The sequence below is a fragment of the Triturus cristatus genome, chromosome 11 (genome assembly GCF_964204655.1).
Source record: "Triturus cristatus chromosome 11, aTriCri1.1, whole genome shotgun sequence".
In the NCBI taxonomy this organism is placed as follows: Eukaryota; Metazoa; Chordata; class Amphibia; order Caudata; family Salamandridae; genus Triturus; species Triturus cristatus.
The window spans coordinates 1,150,969,820-1,150,990,244 of NC_140594.1; the positions used below are offsets into that span (position 1 = coordinate 1,150,969,820).

General features: G+C 45.6%; 1 protein-coding gene across 1 annotated transcript in view; it reads right to left on the reverse strand.

Annotated features, from left to right (window-relative positions):
• The window catches only part of LOC146788619 (uncharacterized), a 1,185,638-nt gene that overhangs the window by 945,413 nt on the left and 219,800 nt on the right, over positions 1-20,425 (reverse strand). The window contains exons 17-19 of the mRNA XM_085635786.1: positions 17,539-17,718; positions 15,258-15,391; positions 1,189-1,301 (exon numbers count right to left, since the gene is read on the reverse strand). Coding sequence (XP_085491912.1) covers positions 1,189-1,301; positions 15,258-15,391; positions 17,539-17,718 — 427 coding nt within the window. The remainder of the gene's footprint in view (positions 1-1,188; positions 1,302-15,257; positions 15,392-17,538; positions 17,719-20,425) is intronic.

Sequence of the window (20,425 nt, forward strand, 5' to 3'; positions counted from 1 at the left end):
TAAATGTAACATAATGGAGTAAAATGTTACAGAATCAGGTCATTTTGTATTTAATACATGTATTTTTTAATATATTGAATTTATATTATTTTTCTGAAGATTAAAGTTTCAAATGAGGTGGATGTGCTATCGGACATACATTATTGTTAGGTTTGTGGTAATTTTAACACTGTTTATTCTTACTTTTACATTTACAAGGGATTTCCAGCCTGGCAACGAAGAATGCTTCAAGCATGTGAATCTTTGAAAGATCTAATGGTGGACAATCTGATGACATCAAAATCATTCATGTGAGCCTGCAATCCGATCCCAAAATGTGTTTCTGGTCATTCACACAATTTTATACTAAATATGAAAAGTATCTTTAGTTTCTTTTTTAAGACATGTAGGAAAGTTATATCTTATAAGCTAGTTTACTGCTGAAACACGAAATCAGACATCAGGTCAGAGGTCCTGATTTAGTGGTTGGCGGAGAGGATACTCCGTTGCAAATACGACAGACTGATGTTTCTCCTTCCTCATATAGACTTAGGCGGAACTTCAGATCTTTTTTCTCCTATTCCATATATACCATTAAAATACACCTCCGATGGCCTGACAGAGTAAGGGCAGTCAGAGGTTTGGCCATTTGACCGCCCACAAGATTTAGAGTGGGCAGTCAAATGGCCAGTTTTCATTGTCCATCACCACCAGGTAAAACCTGGCAGTAAGGGGCAGTGAAAACTACAAAATGACCCCTGCAACATTGGAAAGAACTCCCATGGAGCAGGGATCATTAGTTGTTATTATTTTTAAAAATAAAAAAACAGGTCAAAAGTTTAACCAATGCATGTTGCCAGAGGTTCCTGCAAAAGTAAGAGATGTCCACTGGGCTGGCAAACATCTTGAGATTCAGAGAGCAGGTACTCAGTCAGGGCAATGGAGTATTTTACTCTACTGCCTTTACATAAAAAAGCCTGTCCTCCGTTGTCTAACTGAGCCCCATAGTATCAATCACACAATAAAACCTTAATTTGCAAAAACTTTAATTGCAGACTCCTAACTAATAGCTACTTCAGATCCGTTTAATGTGCTGAGGGCTCTTAAGACTCTGACATCATCAGTTATCAGAGCTTTGTACCATGTCAAGAGTACAACAGGTGATTTCAAATTATTGCTGATTACTCTTGGAATGTCAGAATGACTTACCGGTCAAGGCTCCGGGGTAGCGGTCTGGGCGGTAAGCCTGCTGAATGCTTCCATATGTTTGTGGGTCATTATAGGCTGGAAAAGTGCTTGAGCTGCTGGTTCGAGGCTGCCCACTGTGGATTTTATATATAGTAAACATTAGACTCACAAAACACCTTTGTCACCATATAAGGTTGTTCATTGATCCATTTGAAAATGTAGGTACACTAGATACATTTATATACAAATCAGGTCAAGTTTTGGATTGAGGTGTTTGCATTCAGTGATAAGTTAAAATACATGAATACAATTGTGCATCAGTCATATTTCACATTCTTCCGACTTGATGTTGTGTTCGAAGGTGCTTATTTTAATCTCTAAACTGGTTGCAAATGGGCAATGAATGTTAATGTGCTTACGAGGGCCAAATAATAAATTCCATATAAGAATGAATGAATGGATGCATCCCTTCTGCTCACCACCAGGAAACAAAATCAGCAAGACAAAATAGGAAGATCAATGTTTAAAAGATCTACTATAATGCAAGACCCCAATTTTTCAAACTCAGTTTAAAAAGTTTTGAGAAATACAAAGAGGTGTTTTGTCTTGGAAGCCTACAATAAAGTAGTATCAAATAATATAAATCCATCTAAAAAAGATGAAAGAAGGCCTCAAGAAGAGGAATAAAATATGCAATTATTGGGGAAGCATAGTTGTAGCATAATATCTAGAGAAGTGCCTAGGTAGCACACACCCCAATCTACCACATCACAAACCAATGAGATTTGTTAAGAGAATGCATTCCATGGACGGTTGTAGAGAAGCTATACTCTTTGTTACAGTGGTTGAGATAGTAAAAACATGTTTCTTAATAAATTGGGTATGCAATTTTGCACCGAAAATTTGCTAAATTTCCAGAAGCAGCTTTTAATTTGCAGACTTTTATTGTTGTTCAGTACTAGTATTGGCCCCATTCATATGTTCTTCATTCTTTTAATAAAGGTGAACTCCAAACACATGAGCTTTTCCTTGACAGATTTGCACAACATATCTCATATTCTGGACAGTCTTTTATTTTTTTACATCACTGGGATTTTATCATAGCCTTCATAATGTTAGTGTATTGCTTCCTACCCATATTGTCCTTGAGATATTATTTCTCCTTTATACATTCAATGGTGTTTTTATTTCATTGGCCAGGAGTCACTGCTTCCAAAACTATTTACCTCAGAAATATTCCTCATTCTGATTGTTCTGAAATAACTCAAATATATGTTTTACAATCCCTCTCAATGCTAGTGTTACCTGGAGTGATAAGGCACTAGGGATGCGTGTTAGACCTGTCAGCCCTTTGGGTGGTCCCTCCTCATCATTATTTATTTTGTCCCACTTTTGCCTCAAACCCTGTTAGTATTTTTCCTTTTTGGGAACCACCAGACTTTTTAGTGTTGATGCAGGGTCAGGGAGCCATTTTCCCTACCCCTGGAACTTCTGTCTGAGGGTCTGAAACACAAAATGGTGGCCACCCATTGTCACCTGTGACATCACTGGAACCTACTAGTACCTTCCAGAACATTCTAGAACCCTGTGACAGTGTGAGGCAGGTTTAGAATGTTGGGAAGCCAGCTCAGAGTTGGCAGTTGGAGTTGGCAGTTGACAACTGACTGGTGAAGGGAGAGCAGCACAACACTGAAGGAGGAAGGAGTGAGGCAGCAGGGGTGGAAAATTGTGCCTGGAGTGGGGTCTGGAAACCCACCCTTGATACTAGTCCCTACTGACTGAGCCCAGCCCAGAGCCCTGTGTGGGAGAAAGTCAAGAAGAACCAACTCAAGGACCTGAACAGCCGGAACAGGCCTTGGAAGTAAAGAACAGCAAGTTCCTGACCTGTCTATTGGTATCTTCCTGGAGTCCGACACCGAGAAGCCTAGAGACCTGGGGCCGGAGGTGAAGAAGCGGCGCTGACTGGAAAGCAGACGTCGTACCCGGAGCCGCCAGAGGTCGAGAGAGGGCGCCGACGGAGGTCGTGGAGACACCAGAGGTCGAGGAGGAAGTCACCTGCGGTCGAGTGTGCAGCGTCGACGGGGGAGTGAAGTCCGCCCTCCGGAGTCGCCGGAGACCGAGGTGAATCGTGCCGGAGGTCGGGAGTGGAGATCGCACTCCAGAGTCGCCGGAACCTGAGGAAAGGAGCACCGGAGGTCGGGAGTGGAGATCGCACTCCGGAGTCGCCGGAACCTGAAGGGAAGAGCACCGGAGGTAGGGAGTGGAGGTCGCACTCCGGAGACACCCGGAAGTAGGGAGATCGTGTCCCTGTGACGCCGGAGACAGACATCGAATCGAGGCTGCTCAGCGACATCGAGCCGAGGCCGTCCGCCAACATCGATCCGGAACCGCCTCACGGCGTCGACAAGAACTGACATCGAGCCGAGGCCGGCTAGCGACATCGAACCGGAACCGCCTCACGGCGTCGACACGACTCCGGTGGAGTCGGAAGTTCATAAAGAGGGCAGTAAGTGGAATAGAGGGCGCCTAAGGCCCTGTGGAGCCCTAAGAGACCATCCTAGGGGCTAGAGAGGTGTTAGGACCAGCCTGGGAGTGCCAGGGGTGGACTGAGACTGATACAGTGACCTGTGTGAGGGGTTGTGTAGTTTGGGAGAGCCAGATTCCTAGATTACCCTTGATCTACCTCAGTTTTAGCCTCAGCCTTATCCAAGCTAGGTGAGACACCCTCAGGCCATCCACATAACCACAAGCTGTGATTGGGCCAAATAAACCCATAGTACCTCACAAATGTGACCTGATTTGAAAGTGTACTGATGGCTTATATTTATTGAGAGTATTGTATTCTTTGTATTTATCCTATTTATTGTCTCACAGTATTTATTGTCTCACAGTATTTATTGTCTCGCAGTATTTATTCCCTCACAGTATTTATTTGCCTATGTATTTTATGCACATCTATTTATTCATTGATTATTTATGATCTGAGCTTATTTATTTGACCTACCCTTTTTTTTTTTACAGAAGAAGCTTTGTGTACTGTAAGTGTGTTATTATTTATTTAACCTGCAACTAAGAGAAAACAAGATAAACACAGATATATTTTCATAAATTTTTACGGTGTAGAGTCGTTTTTGGAACGGATGAACGCATGGTTATTGTGAGGGTGTGACGTACGCTTAACACGGTGCCTGACCCCCGACCGCTCGAGCCAAGCTACCCCTTGTGCTGGGAAACACCGGGTGACTGCTAACCCCGGTTGCCCGGGGTTTTCTAACATAATTGGTGTTCAGCGGTGGGATAGAGCTGTGCTTGCATCCACTCGACAATAACTGTGGGTAGTCCATAGGCCTACACCGGGAGTTTTCTCAAAGCGGACTTCCTAATTCTGAGTTTTGTTTTTTTCCAAATTCACTCTGGTGGTGGGAGGAGGTATTACAAAAGGTACCCCCCTGCATAGCTTCTGTAAACACCTGTCTTCTATTCTGAGTAGGCAAAATGGAGTTTGTGTTGGAAGATTTGGAAACTTACACTGTGGCCCAACTCAGAGAGTTTTGTCAGCGAGAGGGGGTGTATTGTCCCCCAGGTGCCAAGAAGGCTGAACTCCAGACCAGCTTGAGGGCTTGGGGGGAGGCACGACGGGAGAGTAAGGCTGAGCAGGAACAGGGATGGAGAGCCTGTTAGCGAGGGGGCTGGGTTGTACCAACCTGAGGTGGGGAACCTGTTAGCGGGGCCCAGAACACTTTCCAGGAAGGGCAGCACTGTCTCTAGCGGTGGCTTATCAGAAGTAGAATTAACTGACCGGAGGGAGAAAAGACAGCTCACATGGAAGTTGGCGGAGCTGGTGAAAGAGAAGGAGGGACAGAGGATGGCTCACGAGTTGAGGCTGAGGGAAATAGATCTCCAGATCCTACGAGTCGGGGCACAAACTGTTCCTAATGGTGGCAGCAAAGACAAAGAAATCACCATGGAACCCAAACCCTATCTGCCAAAAGACATAGTAGCTAGCTATAGTGCAGGGGATGATATTGCCAAGTGGCTAGCGGCCTATGAGGTATCTTTAAGGGCCCATGGGGTGCCAGAGAAGTACTGGGGAGGGGGATTGTACAAATACATCCCTCCAGCTGGTAGGGATGCATTATTGGCCCTAGAGCAGGAGGAGCAGACCCACTACCCCACCATGAAAGTGGCGCTTGTAAGAAAGTTTGGACTAACACCCGAGAAGTACAGACAGAAGTTCCGGGGTAGCCACAAACTGGGCACACAGAATTGGGTGGATTTCCTGGACTATGCAAAGAAGGCATTAGAGGGTTGGATTCAGGGCAGTGAGGTGAGGGACTACGAGGGGTTGTTTGATTTAATGTTGAAGGAACACCTGCTCGAAAAATGTTTCCCTGAACTGCGTCAACACCTGGTGGATAGCAAGCTGACCAATCCCCGGAAGCTTGCTGAGGAGGCGGACATTTGGGCTAGTACCCGGGTGTCCACAAGGGGGACTGGAGGGGATACTCAAAAGGCCGGACAGGGTGCCCCCAGAAGAAAGAGGGAGGGGAAAAGAAAAAGGAGTTCTCTAAAGGCCCCCAAAATAACTTCCAAGGAAAGGGAACAGGATTCACCCCTAGGGCTAACCCACCCAGAAACCCTAATCCTGGCCAGAGTCAGCAGCCAAGGGTTGTCCATTGCTTCGAGTGCGGTGGCGTCGGACACTATAAGGGAGATGCGAAGTGCCCGAAAAGACCACCCCCTCCCATGGGAGGAAAGGCCCCCGGAGTAGCTAGTGTAGTGCTCGGGGAGGAGATGCCCTTAACTAAGGGAAGGGAGTGGGCGGGTGTCACTTTAGTGTCCCTGGGAGAACGGGAGATGGTTCCTAAGATTCAGGTGCCCGCAAATACCGTAAAGTATGGGCAGTGGGTCACCATCAACGGCCAAAGAGGGGAGGCTCTGAGAGACACAGGAGCCAGTATGACTATGGTACGTAGCCAACTGGTGTCTCCAGAGCAGGTAATTCCCGATGTACTCCACCCAGCCGCGATGGCTGACGGCAGAACCGGCCACTATCCGGTGGCCGAGGTTCCATTTGAATGGGAAGGGGTTGCAGGTTCACTTCGAGTTGCCGTAAGCCCTGCCGTGCCAGTCGATTGTCTGCTGGGGAATGACATGGAGCACAATGCTTGGTAGGAGGTGGAATACCGGACTCATGCTGAGATGCTGGGTACACCTGACTGGGCCTGTGTTAGCACAGGGTCCGCGACTACCCGGAGAGGGAGTTTGTTTCGACTGGAGCCTGGAACAAAGGCACAGCCGGCTGCCGACCAAGGGAAGAACCGAGGACAGGAGGAGCCTGTCTCGGCATCCGCGCCCCGTGTGACGGATAGGCCACCGGAGGTGGTGGACCAGGAGTCCGCGGTGGGGGATGTTACCAAACTGGAGGACCTACCCATCCCGGCCGAGTGGCACGTGGAGGGAGGGCCGACCAGGGAGGAATTCTGCAAGGGCCAGAGGGAGTGCCCTACCCTTGAGGGACTGAGGCGACAGGCCGAAGCCCAGGCAGCAGGGAACGTTGAGGGGAACTACAACCTTTACTGGGAGGATGGCCTCCTCTACAGTGAACCCAAGGCACCCCTACATGGATCGTCACGAGCCTTAGTAGTCCCTCAACGTTACCGAGCCTTCCTACTGGAATTGGCTCACGAGATCCCCTTGGCAGGACACCTGGGGCAAGACAAGACCTTCGCCCGTCTTGTCCCACACTTTTATTGGCCTCAAATGAAAGTGTCGTCCGACACCTACTGCCGGACATGTGTGTCTTGCCAAGCCAGTGGGAAAACAGGGGTGAAGCTGAAAGCTCCCCTGGAACCACTTCCTGTCGTTAGCACCCCCTTTGAAAGGGTGGGCATCGACATTGTGGGTCCATTAGATCCGCCTACTACAGCTGGTCACAGGTTTATCCTGGTTCTGGTGGATCATGCCACACGGTACCCAGAGGCTATACCTCTAAGAACCATTACAGCACCTGTTGTGGCTAGGGCCCTGATGGGAATCTTTACCCGAGTGGGTTTTCCCAAGGAAGTTGTGTCCGACAGGGGGACCAACTTCATGTCAGCATACATGCGGGCCATGTGGAAGGAGTGTGGAGTGACCTACCGGTTCACAACTCCTTACCACCCCCAGACCAATGGTCTGGTGGAGAGGTTTAACAAAACCTTGAAAGGCATGATCAGAAGTCTGCCTGAAAGCCTGCGGAGGAAATGGGACGTCCTCCTACCCTGTCTATTGTTTTCCTACAGGGAAGTGCCACAGAAGGGAGTGGGCTTCAGCCCCTTCGAGCTTTTGTATGGGCACCCTGTGCGTGGACCTCTCAGCCTGGTGAGAGACGGATGGGAAAGAACTCCCAGAAAGCTTCCCCAGGACGTGGTGAGCTACATGCTGGCCTTCCGGAGCCAAATGGCTAAGTTGTGGAAGCAAGCTTCTGACAACTTGGAGGCCAGCCAAGCAGTAATGAAGGCGTGGTATGACCACAACGCTCACCCGGTGGAATTGGAGCCTGGCCAGAAGGTGTGGGTGATCGAACCAGGAGAGCTTAGCGCCCTCCAGGATCGCTGGTCAGGACCCTTTGAGGTATTGGAGAAGAAGGGTAAGGCTACCTACTTGGTGGATCTTAAGACCCCTCGTCAGCCCCTACGGGTGCTGCATGCCAACCGCCTCAAACCCCACCACGAGAGGCCCGAAGTCATTTTGATGATGGTGACTGACGGAGCAGAGGACGTGGAAAGCGAGCCTCTCCCCGATTTGTTTGCGTCTCAAGAGAAGGATGGGTCGGTGGAGGGAGTGATTCTCTCCCCATCTCTAACTCCTGAACAGCAGGAGGACTGCCGCCAGGTCCTGGGACAGTACTCTTCGTTGTTCTCCCTTGTTCCGGGTAGGACTCACCTGTGCGTCCATGATGTGGACACAGGAGACAGCCCACCTGTGAAGTCCAAGATCTACCGGATGTCAGACAAGGTGAAGGCTAGCATTCACGGTGAAGTCACTAAGATGCTGGAGCTAGGAGTGATCGAACTTTCCAGCAGCCCCTGGTCCAGTCCGGTGGTGCTAGTACCAAAAGCCGCACCACCGGGTGCCCAACCGGAACTGAGGTTCTGTGTGGACTATCGGGGACTGAACTCAGTAACCAAGACTGATGCTCATCCGATCCCAAGGGCGGATGAATTGATTGACCGGCTGGGAGCTGCCCAATATCTGAGTACCTTTGACCTTACTTCCGGGTACTGGCAGATCTCTCTGACTGATGGAGCTAGGGAAAGGTCAGCCTTCTCCACGCCCAAAGGCCACTACCAGTTCTGTGTGATGCCCTTTGGGCTCAAGAACGCACCTGCCACGTTTCAGCGTCTGGTGAACCAGATCCTCACTGGAATGGAGAGTTTCTCTGCTGCTTATCTGGATGACATAGCCGTCTTCAGTAACAGCTGGGAGGATCACTTGCGTCACCTCCAAGCTGTTCTCCAGGCCCTGAGACAAGCTGGTTTAACGATCAAGGCCAGCAAGTGCCAGATCGGGCAGGGGTCGGTAGTGTACCTTGGACACTTGGTGGGTAGGGGAGCGGTGCAACCCCTCCAGGCGAAGATCGAGGCCATCATGGCCTGGGAACCCCCCAAGACTCAGACTGAGGTCCGAGCTTTTCTGGGCCTCACAGGATATTACCGCCGCTTCGTGAAGGGGTATGGGACCATTGTGGCCCCCCTCACGGAGCTTACGTCCAAGAAACAACCTCGACGGGTAGTCTGGACGGAGGCTTGTCAGCAGGCCTTTGTAAAACTGAAGCAAGCCATGTGCGAGGCCCCGGTCCTACGGGCCCCAGACTTTTCCAAGGAGTTCATTGTCCAGACGGATGCATCGGAACATGGCATTGGGGCAGTGTTATCGCAACTCAATGAAGAGGGTCTGGATCAACCCGTGGTCTTCCTATCCCGGAGACTACTTCCCAGGGAACAGAAGTGGAGTGCAAGAGAGCGTGAAGCCTTGGCAGTGGTATGGGCTCTGAAGAAGCTGCGGCCATACCTGTTTGGCTCGCACTTCCTAGTTCAGACCGACCACAGACCCCTTCGTTGGCTGATGCAGATGAAGGGGGAGAATCCCAAGTTGCTAAGGTGGTCTATCTCCCTACAGGAAATGGACTTTCAGGTGGAACATCGGCCTGGAGTGGACAACGCCAATGCAGACGGTCTCTCAAGGTATTTCCGCCTTAGTGATGAGAACTCCCAAGGGGTTGGGTAGCTCTCCCCACTTTCAGCTGGGGGGACGCGTGTTAGACCTGTCAGCCCTTTGAGTGGTCCCTCCTCATCATTGTTTATTTTGTCCCACTTTTGCCTCAAACCCTGTTAGTATTTTTCCTTTTTGGGAACCACCAGACTTTTTAGTGTTGATGCAGGGTCAGGGAGCCATTTTCCCTACCCCTGGAACTTCTGTCTGAGGGCCTGAAACACAAAATGGTGGCCACCCATTGTCACCTGTGACATCACTGGAACCTACTAGTACCTTCCAGAACATTCTAGAACCCTGTGACAGTGTGAGGCAGGTTTAGAATTTTGGGAAGCCAGCTCAGAGTTGGCAGTTGGAGTTGGCAGTTGGCACCTGACTGGTGAAGGGAGAGCAGCACAACACTGAAGGAGGAAGGAGTGAGGCAGCAGGGGTGGAAACTTGTGCCTGGAGTGGGGTCTGGAAATCCACCCTTGATACTAGTCCCTACTGACTGAGCCCAGCCTAGAGCCCTGTGTGGGAGAAAGTCAAGAAGAACCAACTCAAGGACCTGAACATCCGGAACAGGCCTTGGAAGTAAAGAACAGCAAGTTCCTGACCTGTCTATTGGTATCTTCCAGGAGTCCGACGCCGAGAAGCCTAGAGACCTGGGGCCGGAGGTGAAGAAGCGGCGCTGACTGGAAAGCAGACGTCGTACCCGGAGCCGCCAGAGGTCGAGAGAGGGCGCCGACGGAGGTCGTGGAGACACCAGAGGTCGAGGAGGAAGTCACCTGAGGTCCAGTGTGTGGCGTCGACGGGGGAGTGAAGTCCGCCCTCCGGAGTCGCCGGAGACCGAGGTGAATCGTGCCGGAGGTCGGGAGTGGAGATCGCACTCCGGAGTCGCCGGAACCTGAGGAAAGGAGCACCGGAGGTCGGGAGTGGAGATCGCACTCCGGAGTCGCCGGAACCTGAAGGGAAGAGCACCGGAGGTCGGGAGTGGGGGTCGCACTCCGGAGACACCCGGAAGTAGGGAGATCGTGTCCCTGTGACGCCGGAGACCGACATCGAATCGAGGCTGCCCAGCGACATCGAGCCGAGGCCGTCCGCCGACATCGATCCGGAACCACCTCACGGCGTCGACAGGAACTGACATCGAGCCGAGGCCGTCCGCCGACATCGATCCGGAACCGCCTCACGGCGTCGACAAGAACTGACATCGAGCCGAGGCCGGCTAGCGACATCGAACCGGAACCGCCTCACGGCGTCGACACGACTCCGGTGGAGTCGGAAGTTCATAAAGAGGGCATTAAGTGGAATAGAGGGCGCCTAAGGCCCTGTGGAGCCCTAAGAGACCATTCTAGGGGCTAGAGAGGTGTTAGGACCAGCCTGGGAGTGCCAGGGGTGGACTGAGACTGATACAGTGACCTGTGTGAGGGGTTGTGTAGTTTGGGAGAGCCAGATTCCTAGATTACCCTTGATCTACCTCAGTTTTAGCCTCAGCCTTATCCAAGCTAGGTGAAACACCCTCAGGCCATCCACATAACCACAAGCTGTGATTGGGCCAAATCAACCCATAGTACCTCACAAATGTGACCTGATTTGAAAGTGTACTGATGGCTTATATTTATTGAGAGTATTGTATTCTTTGTATTTATCCTATTTATTGTCTCACAGTATTTATTGTCTCACAGTATTTATTCCCTCACAGTATTTATTTGCCTATGTATTTTATGCACATCTATTTATTCATTGATTATTTATGATCTGAGCTTATTTATTTGACCTACCCTTTTTTTTTTACAGAAGAAGCTTTGTGTACTGTAAGTGTGTTATTATTTATTTAACCTGCAACTAGGAGAAAACAAGATAAACACAGATATATTTTCATAAATTTTTACGGTGTAGAGTCGTTTTTGGAACGGATGAACGCATGGTTATTGTGAGGGTGTGACGTACGCTTAACACGGTGCCTGACCCCCGACCGCTCGAGCCAAGCTACCCCTTGTACTGGGAAACACCGGGTGACTGCTAACCCCGGTTGCCCGGGGTTTTCTAACAATGCCATATTAGCACATGGCTTGACTGGAGGTATTGTCTACACCTTGTTAGGTGTTGCCTGGCTAAACATTTCTTTGTATACACTGTCAAGAGTCTCTTGAGAATGTGTGTATTTCAGCTTTTTAATGTATTTATTCATTTGATTTATTCAGTGGTTATATATATGGTGAAGTATGTGGGAGGGGGAACAACCTTTACAACGCAACTTTTACAACGCACTACACTTACAACGCATTTTTTACAACGCAAAATCCATTACAACGCATTCCATTACATAGCATGACACTACAACGCATTTTTAAAAACTACCTTTACAACGCATTCCATTACAACGCATACTACCTTTACAACGCATACCATTACCACGCATAATATTACACTACACTATCCAACACTTACCCTACTGTTGCACCCCCTGGAGTTAGAATAGTAATTTTTACCCCTATACTATCCAACACTTACCCTACTGTTGCACCCCCTGGAGTTAGAATTGTAATTTTTACCCCTATACTATCCAACACTTACCCTACTGTTGCACCCCCTGGAGTTAGAATAGTAATTTTTACCCCTATACTATCCAACACTTACCCTACTGTTGCACCCCCTGGAGTTAGAATAGCAATTTTTACCCCTATACTATCCAACACTTACCCTACTGTTGCACCCCCTGGAGTTAGAATAGTAATTTTTACCCCTATACTATCCAACACTTTCCCTACTGTTGCACCCCCTGGAGTTAGAATAGTAATTTTTACCCCTATACTATCCAACACTTACCCTACTGTTGCACCCCCTGGAGTTAGAATAGTAATTTTTACCCCTATACTATCCAACACTTACCCTACTGTTTCACCCCCTGGAGTTAGTATAGCAATTTTTACCCCTATACTATCCAACACTTACCCTACTGTTGCACCCCCTGGAGTTAGAATAGTAATTTTTACCCCTATACTATCCAACACTTACCCTACTGTTGCACCCCCTGGAGTTAGAATAGCAATTTTTACCCCTATACTATCCAACACTTACCCTATTGTTGCACCCCCTGGAGTTAGAATAGTAATTTTTACCCCTATACTATCCAACACTTACCCTACTGTTGCACCTCCTGGAGTTAGAATAGTAATTTTTACCCCTATACTATCCAACACTTACCCTACTGTTGCACCCCCTGGAGTTAGAATAGTAATTTTTACCCCTATACTATCCAACACTTACCCTACTGTTGCACCCCCTGGAGTTAGAATAGTAATTTTTACCCCTATACTATCCAACACTTTCCCTACTGTTGCACCCCCTGGAGTTAGAATAGTAATTTTTACCCCTATACTATCCAACACTTACCCTACTGTTGCACCCCCTGGAGTTAGAAAAGTAATTTTTACCCCTATACTATCTAATACTTACCTTAAATGCAATTTAATATTATGCGTTGTAATGGTATGCGTTGTAAAGGTAGTATGCGTTGTAATGGAATGCATTGTAAAGGTAGTTTTTAAAAATGCGTTGTAGTGTCATGCTATGTAATGGAATGCGTTGTAATGGATTTTGCGTTGTAAAAAATGCGTTGTAAGTGCATGCGTTGTAAAAGTGTGCGTTGTAACGACATACATCCATGTGGGAGCTTTAGAATGAACAACCAACAGTGAGTGTTTAAATGCACAAATTACAATAGGAACAGATGCTTAGGCCAAAACACAGAAATTTGCCTACAAGTAATCCTATTTAAAAGTTTGAGAAGTTTGATGAATAGTGAGTAGCAAGGTGTATTTCAAAAGTCAAACACTCATGGGCTCTGTTACGAGCAGCTGATTGAGAATTAAAGTGGAGAAAAAAGAGGAAAAAGTGGAGACAGCAAATAGGGTAGCATGGTTAGTCATAGGTAAAACACCATTAAGCACAGTTGTGGGGGCCCTGGAGAAATTCAGAGTAAAGGATGAAGTCCAGTCTCAGTGGAGTGAAATTTTGAGAGGGATAGACACTGCTGGCGAGAGGTTCTGAGCAGAAAAAGCTACATTTTCAGCTCTCTCAGATTTGCTGTAAGCGTCTTCGATAGGAGAGTGGCAACTTCTAACAAGGCTTGGTGATCGGTGAGCATTGATTCCAACATGGGCTTTCCAGTTCAAAGAAGGTGTTTTTTACTCCTGAGCTCTCTCCAGCTACAAGTCAGGAGGTTGGAAAGGTAGGGAGAGGTAATTAAGATGGACCATTCTGTAGGCTAAGTATCTTAGTTCAACATTTATTCTTGCCTTGATGGGGAGGCAGTAGAGTTTGCAGAACATTGATTGGTAGGTTTTCTCCTTTTACACACACTGTCTAACCTTATGGCCATCTGATAGTGCTTTGTCACTTTGGAGCATCTTTGGAGGACTAGCCCCAACTAATCCCTGGAAATCATTGACTTACAAAAATATGTGCACTTGGCTTTTTCAATTTGAGGTCCCTCTTGCACTCTCTTAAGACCTTTCTGTTGCAGATGTGTTGTCTCCTTCTGTCAATGTGATCCTGTAGAGCCTGATCTGTATTCTTCAGTTCAGTCACTCTAGTCCAGAGAACAAGCTTTATCTGTATTCCACCAGGCCCTGAGTGACTAACACTTTGTTGCCCCAATATTACTTTTAATTTTAACTATTATAGTTGCATATACCACCTGTAATATACTCCTAGATAATTTGATAGGCAATAACGAACTTCTATTTATCAGCAAAAAAGTACATACCCTGTTGTTTGAAGGGTCTCATAAATATCGCAGTTTGGTGCCATTTGTCTTTGTTTTACTCCTTGAATGATTTTGTGAAACATTTCCACACATTTCCAACCTGCCTACCTCTTTGGAGACATCATGCTCTTTAATGTCTCATAACTGAATTCTCCCAAGGGAAAGGAAAGACACTTAAAAATTGATGAAAAGAGTAAAACTATGGATATAGTACTCCTGGCACTCTTTCTTAATATAACAGACATGTCTAGTTCCCCGCTATCTAAGTACCACAAGGCATTTCTTGAGAGAGAAAAACATCTTTAGAGGCCTGATAATAGAGTCACTCATGATAAAAAGAAGGGACATTTATCAACTTACTGTAACAAGTTCCTTAACATTTGTAATCAAACTGGGATGGAGTATGGAGAAATACTCATCTTGGTAAGTATCAGTGTCCATATACAAAGTGGATGAGTAAATTTACTATAGCAGATAACATGTTTTGTCTGACCTACTATCATAGTAAGAACTGATCACATCTCATCAACACTGGTGTCACTTTACCAGAATCCTGGTGAACGCAGGTTAGATGTAAAATCATCTATCTTTTCACACAAAATCTTGCACCAGACCAAATGCTTCACATCACTGTCTCTAGTTGCTCATATGAAGATATCAGTGATTCGAGGGACGATTTCTGCACTCTCAAGGTATTTCACTCTGCAGTTGTTTCCCTATGCCTTGAGAGTACCGCAGGAAGTCCACAAAAGCCTCTTTAACCTCCAAAATGCAAGTAAAGCAAATGAACATGAGTCAAGTGTTTTTTGTTGTTCCTTCATTCCATCTCCCTCTTGGTCAATGAGAACTCTCAAGTTTCCATTGGATTAAATGGTGTTTTCCCAAAAATATATAGGACATAAAATAAATTAGTAATTGACCAGAAGCATGCTGTTCAGTACAGCAAAGGATGAGAGGCTCATATAGGCATAATCTTCTCCCTTTTCAAAAACAAATATATTTCATTGAAGCACATTGACTCCACACACTGCAGTGGACTTGGCACAACTCTTCCCTGACTTAATAATCATCCTTTCTCTACCTGAAATAACCCATTCTTGGCGTGTAAAATGTTGGTAGGGCTTCATATCTCCAATTCATTCCTCCATCTTCAAACAGAATCAGGCAAAATGAATAGATCCCATCTGTGGCCAGCACTGCTTGGTATGTGTTGGTCTGTTTAGGAAAAAAGGAAATATAGATACAATTGAGGAAATCATTACAAATGAACCACACTCTCCTAAACAAAAAGGCAGTACCCCCATAATAGTGAAGTACATCACCAAGAAAACAGTATTTTTTGCCCAGTTTTTTTTTATCTTGATGCTCTGAGAGATGCATCCCAATTTATTTTGGTATGCAAGAAAAATGCTCTGCTCAAATGAGCACATAAAAGTGTATGGAAATATAGTCGAATGTTCTAACTACTATCTCCAGGCTAAGGAGACATTGATGGCTGGCAGTAGCTGTACATACCTATTTATATGTGTTGGTGTATGGTAGGAAATAATCATCTTTTGTATGGGGTACCCCAGATTTTTAACATATCTGTTTTCGCTTGCTGAAGAACTCTGCATTTTTACCCCTGCAAACCATTATGTAAGTGCTTGCCCTCCTCCTTTTAACATGGCTAAATTGGCATAACCCCAATTGGCATATATAACTTACGTAATGTTCCCCAGTCTAGTGTACAATGTGTATCCAGAGCCTAGAAGTTAAATGCCACTAATGCACTACGCACCTATTATGCCATACACAAGCAAACATAGCTTTAGGCCTGACTGGAGCATTTTAAAAACTGCAATTCGACCTGTCAACATAAAAGTAAACACTTTTGACACATCAAAACCTTCCTCCTAAATACTAATAGGTCACCCATATGCAGGTCTCATAGCCCATAAGGCAATGTGCCTGTTATGTAGCAGTAGGACATGTAGAAAGTTAATGTTAAACATTTCCTTACGGTGACTAGCACCCAAAAGCTTTTTCCACTGTAAGAAAGCTGGGTTTTCCATAGAGAAACACTGGCATACACTACTAACTTGAATAATTCTATTTTTGGCTTGGAAACACTAAGGACCTCATTACTAGTTTGGCAGTGCGGGAGCGGACAGCCAAGCCAGCGGCCTGCTCCCGCACCGCAAAACCTGTGTGCTCATCGCTCAACAGATTACAAATTTCCTCAGGTCTAGTGGGCTTTTTTTGACAGTCCCATGGCGGTGCCTCTTAAAATGGGCAAGGTCATTCCGGAGAACTTAGAACCATCCGCGGCCTGTATAGTTTGTTGATGATTGCTGGAATCAGGGAAATGAAAGGAAACACATATAGAACTATCCAAAACCAGTTTATCAAAAGGACATTCCCCTTTGTCCCTGGTCGGTAGAACCTGGATGCAAAGTCTGCTAATTTTTCATTGTTTTCACTGTGCTCAGTTAAAATGCTGAATCTACAGTGGTGCCATAAGCTGCATCACATAATAACAAAAGAGTGCACCCGAAGTGCAACATAGCAACAAACTAAACAACCTTATTGGGAAGAACTGAGTGTGGAAATGAACACACATAGGAGCACAAACAGACACACTAGGCATATGTAAGAAGGTGAAAGGTTAACTTGAGGAAATTGAACTCATGCAAGAAGGCAAGGAAGATGCTGCAAAGGCAGGGGTGCTGGAAAGCTTGGAAACATTCAGCCGGGTGGAGGGTCATTGGGCAATGCAGGAGACCGAGTGAATATTGGGCACATGCAGGAGCAAGGAGCGGAAGCAAGACAAATAATAGGTGGGTGATTGTCAAATAGTTCACATACAAGTGCAATGGAGAAATGGGAAAATGAGAATGGAAATACTAAAGACATGGCCTTATGAGGCAGTACAGTATGTGGCAGTGGTGACTAGAAAATGTTACAAGCAGCAGATGAGCATAAAGGCTATAGGACACACATCAAAAAAGCCAATGAAATGAACTATAGAACAAAGGTTGAAAACCAGCAAATGTGCTAACATGAAAAATGTGCACTCTATACCTATGTATTTATACAGCTTGTTTATTAAGGCATATATTGGCCCAGATAAATAGAAACCACTACATTCTCAAGTCCAAGAATTTGAGCTACGATCTATGTATTGTACATAAATATAGGAACATGTTAAACGTTTTAATTAATATCAATATCATTTGACATATATAATAAAAAAACAATGCCTTTAAGGAGATCTATTGCAGCTTATCATGCAATTTTTAGCAATCCACCCAGAACACTCCCTTAACCCCCTCCCCCAAATGGCAGCCTTTAAATCCCAACAGCTCAGCTGTGATACTCACAGATGGCCCTTGCCCACGTGAGAAGCCTTTGGCAGGGTATGGTAGCACCTGCTCCCACGTGATTCTGATGGCCCAGAGGGCACTGAATCGCATACCAAGTGCCTTGAAGTATGTTGAAATAGATGCCTCAAGGCGTGATTTGAAGTCATCAGTGGATGGATTTCTTTGGAAGTCAAAGACCTGAGAAAAAACGACAATTGAGGTTCATCTTCACCCTCAAACATCACCCTTGTCACCCACATGCTGATTTTAAGTCATAGCAGCAACTCCACTTATATTTCTTGCATGAGTTGTTATTCATGATGCACACTTGAAAAAGTAAATTCATGCTGCACAAGCCCCAGGCATCAGCTTGTCTGTCCCTGATGTGTAGTACATCATCTGTCTTCTTCAAGCATTACAGATACGGGCATCCTCCAAATGATAATCTCTCTCTGCCACTTCTTTGCTCTTCCTCTTTCATACATCTTTGTTTTCTCCTTACATACCTCTTCCTCCATCCTCTGGTCCCTAACTTGATTCTCTCAAACCCCCTTCTGACTTTCTCTTACTATTTTGCTGATCGGTGACATAAACACATCTACATAATCCTTCCACACCTACAGAAAGGTCACTGCATTCTCTTGACATTAGTAGGGTACTTTGTTTTTAGTTAGATAAAACAAAAGACATTAGAAAGATGAAGCAACACCTTTTCAATTACGGACACATTAGACATGGTTAACCACTACAAAACAATCATTGATAGATAGGTTGTAGCTTGTATTTCACAATGTTACCAACTTTAAAACAAGACATTACCAGGGAAACCTAAATATCATTTCACAAGGGGGAGACTGCTACCACTGCATTGATTACAAATGCTTCTGTGCCAGATATTTGTGAAGCTGAAACATGAAAATCTATTCACACGTTCATTAAACACTGTTGATTAGACAATGATATGCAAGCTGAAGCTAGGGCCGGGCAGAAAACTCAAAGGGCCAGATGTACGACCATTTAATTTTGTGATTTGGAAATTGAGTCGAATTGCGACTCCCAATTACCGACTTGCAAAACTGAATGTACAACACTGTCTCAGACACTGTTTGCGAATCCTAATGGGGTCGCAAATTGCATGCCTCATGAATATTCATGAGGCAGTCGAAATTTGTGACCCCATTGGAAATAGCTAGCACTCCCAGGGATGGTGTCCTGCTGGGGACAGCGGACCACCCTGTCTGTGACTCATTTTAAGAAAAGAAAAATGAAACTTTTGAGTTACATTATTTGAGGGCAGGCATTGGTCCCTGAGACGGCTGCCTGCTCTTAAAAAATATTTTTGCACACACCTGAGGACCTCTTTCCGTTTGCAAGTGGTTTACCATCTACATGAAGTAGGTGGTAAACTGCGAGTGTTTTTTGAGTTGCAAATGTGGTTGCAAACCAATAGTACATTGCATTGACACTCGCTATTAGAAAGGTAGGCCCCTTCTTAATAGCGAGAGTCGCAAATGCTATTGTGCAAGTCAGTGACCCGCAAAATAGCATTTGAACATGCCAGGACCCTTTTGTGCGGTCGCAAATGTGCCGATCTCCCATTTGCGACCGCAAAATACGGTTGTACATCTGGCCCTAGTGCATTGCATTGGGACTCCCCTTCATAATAGCAAGAGTCGCTAATGCTATTTTGCGATCACAAATGGGCCCATCTCCTGTTTGCGACCGCAAAAAACTGTTGTACATCTGGCCCTTAGACATTTGATGAATATCACAACAATGATGCAATACACTTGCAGTATTTTGTGATTGATGAAGTGCGTTTCAGGGGTGGTATCGGGGAGCAAACCCTGGGACAAAGCAAGGCAAAGTACATCATTAATCTTGATAAACAGTTCCCTAATGGTCTCAATGCTGATGAGGCATTATACATATCTTTAGTTTTTATAATTTCATTTAGGAAACACAAAATCTCCTGTCCACTATACAAAGTTTGATGATCTAGTAATGTAATCATAATGAAATTAGGGGCTGTGGAGGATAGAAATTTCTATTGGTTCGCCAAATGGGCAAAATATATGCAGTAATGACTTAATTGAGTATAGGAAATTAATTTGGCTTCAATGTTTACCATTAAAGTATGTAGGTCTGACGAAATTAGTAGAATATCATATTTGAAAAGATTTGTGTACGTGAATAAGAACTGATGATAACACTGCATCTGATTAATACAAACATTTCTGTCAGAATTCAACACACACACGGGAAAACTGAGAAGCACTATAAGATATGTTGTGTTTAAAATAATTATTTATACATTTTCAAAATTGTGATACAGAAAAACACAGTAATTTTTTTAATGAATTTGAGTACAAAATATGGGGTCAGAGTATTTTCTTTATGTTTATGAATCTCGCGCACGTTACTAAAAGTGAGGAAAATGGCACTACAATTGTGTGTGATCAAAGCTATGTGGATTGGCCGGAAATCGTCATGGCAGAACGAGAGCAAATATTCAAATAAATTACTTTCCAAACGATATAGTGGTGTCTGCGCCTGGTCCTTTTGGATTGAAGGGCAACAACAGGATTCTTGAGTGTATGGATACGTGAGTCGAGGCGCCTAAGCAGGGTTCTGATTGGCTGGCTGCACTTTCACAGAAAAGTTGCGCAGCCCATGTTATATCTCGAGAAACGATCTCAGGACTGAGAAGTGGATTGAATACTAATTGAAGTGGTCAGATGAGAGCTTCCCATATCCCTTGTGTATGTTAAAAATGAGGGGCAAATGAAGGGCAAGCATGTGCACTGGGGTTGAAAATATGCAAAAATGTTTTTTTTTTCAATTGTGAGATCGTGGACCCCTCCCGGGACTCAGCATGTGCCCCCTGTGTAACTTCGCAATGGAT